The sequence below is a fragment of the Vitis riparia genome, chromosome 19 (assembly GCF_004353265.1).
Source record: "Vitis riparia cultivar Riparia Gloire de Montpellier isolate 1030 chromosome 19, EGFV_Vit.rip_1.0, whole genome shotgun sequence".
NCBI lineage: Eukaryota > Viridiplantae > Streptophyta > Magnoliopsida > Vitales > Vitaceae > Vitis > Vitis riparia.
Genome location: NC_048449.1, coordinates 2798445 through 2807657, shown reverse-complemented (window position 1 = coordinate 2807657; position 9213 = coordinate 2798445). Strand labels below are relative to the sequence as shown.

General features: G+C 37.1%; 1 protein-coding gene across 1 annotated transcript; it reads right to left on the bottom strand.

Annotated features, from left to right (window-relative positions):
* On the bottom strand, nt 1-7999 carry LOC117909451 (30S ribosomal protein S20, chloroplastic). Its single transcript, XM_034823495.1, has 3 exons — nt 7763-7999; nt 7253-7419; nt 1-439 (listed from the first exon to the last, which is right to left on the bottom strand). The coding sequence occupies exons 1-3, from the start codon at nt 7914-7916 to the stop codon at nt 209-211; spliced, it is 552 nt and encodes a 183-aa protein (XP_034679386.1). The 5' UTR covers nt 7917-7999; the 3' UTR covers nt 1-208.
* Between the last annotated feature and the right edge of the window lie 1214 nt (nt 8000-9213).

The following is a 9213-nucleotide window of genomic DNA, read 5'->3' as shown; positions in this document are numbered from 1 at the left end:
TGAAGGTTCAAGGGGGGACAGGGGAAAAAGGTGTGAACTATATGCATGAAAAAGAGGAAGTACAGCAGTTACAACATGAATAAAGCAGTCTGAAGGAAAGAAAAGGCTATGAAAATTGACTTCTCCACAATTCCTGCCTTTAGTAAATGTGACACAAGAAGGTAGATTTAATTCCTGCCTTTAGTAAATGTGACACAACAAGGTAGATTTAGGTGGTTACCGGGGGAGCAGGTGTATACCAGCCATGGTGGATCTCAACAGCTTTCTTTCTTCGAGCAAGACGTGATTTTCTGCGTGCACCAGTGTTCCTGTGTAGTGTACCCACTTTCACAGCTTTGTCAATAACTGAGTATGCCTCAGCAATCAGCTTCTCAATTGGAAGGACTTCTTCAGCTTGTGCATCAGGTTTCTTCTTGAGCCCATCCAGTTCTTCCAAAACCTGGAAAAGAAAAGGTAGAATGAATTTTGCAAAAACTATCTGCACTCTTTAATGTACTTTATATTATTTCCTTACAAGATTCTGATAGATTTGCACTAGCATTTACTCAGGATTGTGACTTCTCTTGGTTAAGGCATTAAAGTCTATTATTATAACCACATAGAGGCAGATGGGTAATGAACACATGGAAAGCAAAAAAACCATTGTTCTAACCAAATTATTTTAAATTAATAGCTCAAGAATGTAACATGGAAAAAGGGATTTTCTCAGCTTGAATAGAACTTCATCAAACAAGAAATCGATATAAGAAACACTAAATCCTGCAAAAAAACATACAAAACCATCACTCACACTCTTAACTAACTGGCTTGAGAATGTAACAAGCACCCAAAAGGAAGTGTCTTTTTTCCTCCTCTCTTAACATTTCATTAAACAAGAAATTGGATACAAAAAAAAGATCTCCCGCAGAAGAAATACAAATATATCACTGACATTCTAAGAATGTAACCACTGTAATTGGATAAAAGACAGAAAAACAAGACAGAGGAGCTTTGTAGACATATACTACTACCAAGAAATTCCCCCTTGAACAGAAACAGTTAATTAACTACAATAAGGGCAAACAAATATGGGCTTAAAAGAAAACTTATTGAAAGAAAGCTCTTCAGTTTGATGGTCAATTTCCATGACCTTCATTACCAGCCTATCTTGAATGTCATAGAGTCAACATATTGGCTTGAGGCCCCTTTTCATCCAACCTAGCAAATTACTGTCTACGATGTTGGATAAACCTAGTCAATAAGAGCTTATAAACATCTTTCTATTTTTCTCCAACTTCTCCATGAACTGCTAGGAGAGTATAAATCTAAACATGTAGGAAAAATTTAGAGAGTCAAATACCCGGTTTAAATTACCAATAAGAAAAACCAATTTAAATTTCCATTTATATGTTTACTTAAAAGAGCAATAGGTCAACCATATCCCATGTGAAGTGGCCTTGCTCATTAAGGATATTAGCATTAAATTCCTGTCAACAAAGGACTATAACAGCAACAGTTAACTGCTTGGTGATGATTTTGCTGAATGCACAAAAATGATGAATCCAAAAAGGTATTGGCCAGAACTTCCTGACCATATAAATTCCAGATGTTTTGCAAGGCATAATTCACTTTTTGGGGCTAAAAGCACCAAGAGAGAGAGACAGGAGCATAGCAAATGAACCCCAGTAATTAGTAATCATGATCAAGAAGTATGAAATAGTGGCACAAGATCATTGCCAGATCCTTTAATCAAACCATCAACCAATCCCCAAGCTTAATAAATCATAGTGGTACAGAGTTGGTAGCCTTTTTACAAGCCTGCTGACAGGGTTTGGCAATTGAGGCAAAGCTTCTATCACTTTTGGAGGGTCTATTACAAGTGAAGGACATGAGCCTCTCCAATTTTTTGGTGGAGGGGGATGCAGCTATTGTTATTTCATGGGTGTCCAAAGAACAAATGGTTCATGGAAGTTTTGACAAGCAGTTTTGCCAAATTGTTGATGATGTGGTTTGAGATTTTTGCTCTTGAGGTCCAAGCTTAGTTAATAGCCTTGCCGATCTTTTAGTCAAGATGGGGGCCAAGTTTCTTTTGTAGGGGACTTTCTAGCCCCTTGAGTTGAAAAGAGTTTTTTCAGGAATGTACTTTGTTTTTATCTCCTAATTAAGTTCTGTAGCTTATTCAGTTATTTTTTGGAGTAGGCAACACCAACTTTCCTTGTTTTTTTATAAGGTTTCATATATTTAGGAAGGATTTTTTTGTCTGTCTTTGTAATTATCAATTCATATCAATGAAGTTGTTTGCAATTATTTAAAAAAATAACCCTAAATCATGAAGTTCATGTGATATATATTTAAGCTTCCTTTCCTCAGGTGGATAAACAAATTTGCCTTTTACAAGAATGCCACACCATATTATGAATTAAGAACGACTTTTATGAAGATCCATGCAGAGAGTGGGCCAGTAAAAGGTCTTCAAAATGATGGTAAATATCAAGAACGTGTTTCTTATAAAATAAGTAGGTTACGAAGGGATACTAGTAAGCATTATTCTACCAAAAGTTTGTTCCAAGTTCCTATTTACCTAATTTAAAGGAAAAATAAGTTGTGACACCATCCCCATGTTAATGGTAGAACAATGCACCAACCATATTAGGTATGTTCTCGAGGATTTTGGCTCATAGTCCATTAGAACTTCAACGGTGTCAAATAACCTTTTCCCTCCCCAAGAAGAATCTCCTGAGCTAACCTTTAAGGTTTGTTTGAGTTCCTTTGTTTCTTCAAATGCCAATGTTGAAAAGTTTCAGAATCTCCATGAATTCACTTTGCAAAACATCCTTTTTTATGGAAGAAATCAAAACACTAAGATGTGAAGAACTTTACTTTCAAATAATTATATATGGTATATAGATACCAGATCTTGCATATGGATATGATGTTGCATAAAGACATGAACAATGCGGTATAAATTCATACACAAACATGCATAGTGTTAGACACGACAACCTCAAAAAACCTAGAAATGATATCACAGCGTAAATTTGTTAGTTGTTAGTCAACCACATTGATCAAAATAAGGTGGAAGTGTCTAAATCGGTGCATGTCCTGTTTACAAAATAGCTGAAACATTTTTCTGATACATCAACTAGCATTACTGTAAGTGTTCCGAGACAAATGGTTTTTATGGAAGAGATATAAGCATTTTGAAGAAAGTTTGGTCTGCCATTACCAACGCCTCCATCAACTCCAACACAGTAATGTCAACGGAAAAATGTGCTTTTATTACTTATTAGAACTTCAAATATGCCATCACATCCAACTTATCCAACAGAAAAATGTCCTCTTTCGGTCTCTTTCTCATGATTAATTTTCAAAAACATGGGAGCTAAGAATCAGGAAGCTTCAAGATAACATAAACAAAGAAATAACATGGCTCGCCAGCATCATTTTTATTTTTTTTTGATAGATAAACATCAAAATATATTAAAAAAGGCTAAAAAGCCGCACGTATACAGGGGGTATACACATAAGCCCAAAACAAGGAACTGAAAGAAGAAATGGGAGAAACCTCGCTCACCCTCAAGTGGCCACAAGCCACTCCAAAAAGCCTAAGAGAGAATAGGTTTCCTCTCCAATGTACACCCTAGCCCAACTCCACAAGTTACATACAAATTTTTTTTTTAATTTCTGAATATCTAACGACCCCCCCCCCTGAAAGCTAACCTATTCTTTTCCTTCCAAACCGTCCAAAATATGCACAACGGAATGGAATTCCAGATCTTTCTTCTTTTTTTCCCCACAAAAGAACCCCTCCAACTAAGTAACAGCACTTTAACTGACTCTGGGAACACCCACTGAACTCCAAAAATGGCGAGGGCAATCTCCCAAAGAGTCTTAACCACTGTACAATGTAAAAGAATGTGATTCGCATTTTCCTCTTCACAGCCACACAAAAAACACCGGTTAGGAAGCTGCCACCCCCTTCTTTGAAGCTTATCCAAGGTGAGGATCTTCCCCCACAAAGCTTCCCAAACAAAAAAAGACACTTTTGTTGGGACCTTATCCATCCAAATGCGTCTATTCGAGAAGGTGCAGGCTAAGGAGCCAATCAGCATTTTGTAAGCACCCTTAACCCCAAAAACACCATTGCCTTCCCCTTTCCATCTCACTGAATCCTCCTCAGGAGAAGTCCTGAAGTCCCTCAGCAGATTCAGCATATCTCCTATTTGATCCAGCTCCCAATCATTGAAATCTCTAGCCAAGCTGAGATTCCAACCTCCTTGACCCAGGCTAAAGTCCCACACTTCACTTACTTTGGCATTTCTATGACCCGCCAAGGTAAACAGCTGTGGAAAAGTTTGTGACAACGCCTGATTACCACACCACTTATCTGTCTAGAACAATACTCTAGTCCCCTTCCCTACCTTAAATTCAATGCTCTCCCAGCACCAATTAGCCTCCTTCATGATCTCCTTCCACAATCCCACTCCAAAAGACCCACAAACTTCCTTAGTCCTCCACCCACACCCCTCTTGACCATATTTCACCCCTATCACCGTTTTCAAAGGTTATCCTTCTCATAGGCATATCTCCACACCCATTTGCCCAGCAAGGCTTTGTTCAACAAGTCTATCTTTCGGATGCCTAATCCACCCTCCTCCTTTGGGCTGCAGACCACCTTCCAGTTAATTAAGTGATCTTTCCCCTCCAAGCTCCCCCCCCCCCCCCCCCCCCACCCTCCCCAAAAGGAAGTCTCTTTGAAGTTTTTCAATCCTTTTTGCAACAGACTTAGGAATGCGAATCAGGGATAGGAGGTAAATGGGTATGCTGGCCAAAGTGCTCTTGATAAGAGTAATTCTTCCTCCCTTCAAGATGTATTGTCTTTTCCACTAGGCTAGTCTTCTTCTCATTCTCTCTTCCACCCCATCCCAAGAGGAAGAGGTTTTATGGTGAGCTCCAAGGGGCAGCCCCAAATAGACAATGGGTAAAGCCCCCACTCTGCATCCTAGCTCAGCCGCCAACTTCTCCAGCTCATCCACTTCCCCAACAAGAATTAGAACACTCTTGGCAAGATTAATTATGAGACAAGAGGCGGCCTCAAACCACACCAAAATCCAGCTTAGATTGGTTAATTGCTCTCTTCTAGCTTTGCAGAAAATGATTGTGTCATTAGCAAAAAGGAGATGGGAGACAGTCATCTCCTCACCCCCTCTCCCCCGAAGCCTACAGCCGGAAAGAAAGCCCCCCTCACAAGCCCGTCTAAGAAGGGTGCTAAGCACTTCCATACCCAAGACAAAGAGATACGGAGAGAGAGGGTCTCCTTGCCGCAACCCCTTTGAGTTCGAAAAGAAACCGACAGGCATCCCATTGATTAAGATGGAGAACTTAGCAGTTGAAATACACCACCACATCCAATCCATCCAACGAGACCAAAGCCCATCTTCCGAAGCACCTTCATAAGAAACTTCCAGTTGATGCTATCATAAGCTTTTTCAATGTCCAACTTGCATATCAGCCCTTTCTCTTTTCTTTTGTGCAAATAATCAATCACCTCATTAGCTACTAGAGAAGCATCCAAAATTTGTCTCTCTCTCACAAAAGCATTTTGGTCTACTGAGACCACCCTATCTAGCACCTTCTTCAGCCTATTCGCTAGGACTTTGGCCAAGAGTTTGAACAAACCCCCAAGCAAGCTGGGCCTGAAATCCCCTAAGTCTTCAACACCTCCTTTCTTAGGGATAAGAACCAGAAAGGTAGTGTTGAGACATTTGGCGAAGGACCCATGCTCATAGAATTCCTTAAACAAATCAACCACCTCCTCTTTCACAAAATCCCAGCATGCTTGCCAAAAAGCCACTATGAATCCATCCAGGCCTGGAGCTTTGTCTCCCCTCATCTCCATCAAGGCGAAATGGATTTCCTCCTCAGAAAAAGGCATTTCCAGGTCTTCAGCTTCCCGGGAATTAAGTTGATTGAGATGCAACCCCTCAATGTCCGCTCTCCACCCCGGCTCTTCTGAGAGTAAGTTCTGAAAGGCATTCACAATCCCCTCCCTCACCTCTTGATCCTCAGTCAGCCACTCCCCATTAATCATAATCCTATCCAGGGAATTATTCCTACGGTGGGCATTAGCCATCCGGTGAAAGAAACCAGTATTCCTATCCCTTTCCTTAAGCCACAGCTCCCTTGACTTCTGCCTCCAATGGACTTCTTCCATAAGCACCCATTTATAGAAGGCATCCTTAGCTTCTTTTTTCTGCTCAGTTTCAGCTATAGACAAGCTCCTCTCGCTTTCCACTCCATCCCAAAACTCCAGTTGCTGGAGGGCTGAATTTTTGTTGACTTCCAGCCTTCCAAACACCTCCCTATTCCAAACTTTAATTTTTTGCTTCAATACCTTCAGCTTAGAGGCCAATTTGAAACTAGCCCTTCCTCTCACCTCAATCCCCTGCCACCAACCCCGGAGAAGACCTTTAAAGTCATCCACTTTCAGCCACATATCCTCGAATCTAAATGGGGTAGGGCCCCTCCTCATCCCACCACCCATCATCAAAATAGGAAAATGATCAGAAGTAGGTCTATGCAGTCTGCATTGGGCGACCCCACTGAACATATCTAGCCACTGCTGGGTCACAAGAAACCTATCTAGTCTAGCCCAGGATTGATTGTTCCTACCCCCACTCCAAGTGAAAACACCCTCTTGCATAGGAAGATCAAGAAGTTCTAACTCATCAACAGTTTGGGCAAAACTTCTCATAGCACCAGTCAACCTTCCCTGCCTACTCCTTTCCCTCTGGGACAAGATGACATTGAAGTCACCCCTAAACACCACGGATCTTCCCACAAGCCTCTGATCGCCCCTAGCTCTTCCCACAAACGCTCGCCAGCATCATCAATATTAGATGGTGGGATTTTGACAAAAAGGAGTCTTTGGGTGTAATTGGGGCTTCGAGATTTGGGACCTTTAGATCGGAATCTCCTTCCACAGTAGTGAAATTAAATCACCATAAAAATACACACTAGACCACATAATTCTTCAGTTTAATATTACTTCTTTCTTATTGTTTTATGGGTTTATTACATCAAATTTCTGCCACAAACCAAGCACAAATCCGATCTAAAAACCAAATAAGCTGAAAATTCTTCCACAATAAGAACAGAGGAAGACAATACAATCCAGATGAACATTCACATTTCATAAAATTGACCAGAACAAGCAAATGAAAACTAAGCAAACCCATCAATCCAAAACAATTTTTTTCACAAACCGAATTACCTTCTTCATTCGGGTTCTGATTTCCGATTTCCGGGCTTTGTTGTAGATGCGCCTTTTCTCAGCCTGGCGAACTCTCTTTGCCGCTGAATCAGCTTTCCTCATCGGCGCAGCGTCGCATACAATGGAGTGATGAGTCGGCCCCCGGATTGTGCTTATTGACAAACGGCCTAAAATTGAAAAAAACCCAGAACTTTAAGTCCACGCCCTGTTTGGCATCCAGGAGAAAGGATAAAAATAAAGCAAACCAAAAATTTAAATCTCAGATATTTCAAGTTTTCAACCAAGCCTAAAGCAACCCTTTCGCTTCGTCAAGTCGAGTTTCCCCACCACAACAAACGAAACAGAAGAGCCAAAAAAATCGTTTTCTTTCCTTTTTCTCTCGTTTTCGCAGGAACCAAACAGGGGTTGAGGAGGGCAAATCAAACCAAACCAATAAAAACAAAATTACCCATTTGCAGAAAGAGAGAAACAGAGATGGATAAGTCGAATTATATGGTTGCATTGCATTACCTTTGGAGAAGACAGTTTGTGACAGATTAGAGGAGAAACCCAGAGAAGTGAAAGGAACTGAACAAGAAGAAGAGGAAGAAGCGTTAAGTGAAAGGATTCTGAATTTGGAAGGAAGAGCCAAGCAGTGGGCAACCCCAATTGCAGCACCGGCCATGGTTTTCTCTCACCCTCAAAGCTTCCTCAGCTACTGCTTTGCTTTATCCACAGAGAAGAAAGGGAAGGAAAATAGTGTGGAGTGAGACAATGTCTCTCTTTTGCCCTTTCTAGTGGGAATATATACTGCAATTTTATTTTTTTAGGAGGATAAAATTAGAAAAAAAATCTATAATATATAAAATAAATTCGAATATAAATTATAAAATAATAAGACCTGAATTAATCATATAAATTTAATTTAGATCATTAATAAAATATATTAATATTAGGTAAAATAATTTAATATTATAATTTAAAGTAAAAGAAATTTTAAATATTATAACAAAATAATTAATTTATCTAGAATATCAAATCTCTTTTATTCTATTTACATATGTTGAGCAAGAGTCTCTTTTACATCTATATGGTATTTTTTAAGAATAAATATTTTATAAATAAAATTTTATATTTATAAAATTTTAATATAAATATTTAATAAATAAATTTATTATTTAATATTAATAAAAATAAATATTAATTAAAATTTATAAAGGGCAAATATATTAATATGATAAATTACTTTTATTAAATAATTTTAATACTTAAAAATAAAAATTAAGAACTTGATTAATAATTATTTTTTAAAAATAATTTTCTGTTTTTTAGAAGACAAAACATAAGAATGATAATAAAAAACTATTTTCTATTTTCAAGAATAAAAATAAGGTTTTTAAAGAATATATTTTAATTGTTTTATATTATTTTCACTTCTATTTATTTTTATTTTTTATAATTGTTTTAAAAAATAATTATACTACATATAAATATTATTTTTAAAATATATTTAAAAATATTAAAAATAATTTTGATTTTTAAACAAACTTTTATTTTATAAACATAGTAAAATTTTCAAAATTGAGTTTTTAAAAATTAATTTTTTAAATTGCTTTTGAAAATAATTACCTAATGGAACGTTAAGTCTCTATTCATTTCAAAAATATTAAATTTTCACTTTTTAAACTAAATTTTAGAAATATTATTTTTTTAAAGTAATCAATTAAAATTTAAAATCTTATATAAAAAAAATACTATTTTTTAATTTTAAAAATAAAAAATAGAAAACGAGGAGTATTTAAATTAATAATTTTAAAATAATTAATTTAAATCATTAAATAATAAATAAAATATTATTTTACTAAGCACCCAAGAATTAAAAAAAAAAAAAAATCATCATCCACTTTATTTTTAGCCCAAAAGAAAAAATAATTATAAGCTTTTGAGCTAAACTCCTTTAATATTGCTTTATAATTTCTTTT

Excerpts from the sequence above, each read along its gene's own strand:
- LOC117909451 (XM_034823495.1), bottom strand. The coding sequence starts at position 7,916 with ATGGCCGGTGCTGCAATTGGGGTTGCCCACTGCTTGGCTCTTCCTTCC. Across the intron at positions 7,420-7,762 it reads ACAAACTGTCTTCTCCAAAG|GCCGTTTGTCAATAAGCACA; the intron begins GTAATGCAATGC and ends TTTCAATTTTAG. Across the intron at positions 440-7,252 it reads TCAGAACCCGAATGAAGAAG|GTTTTGGAAGAACTGGATGG; the intron begins GTAATTCGGTTT and ends TTTCTTTTCCAG.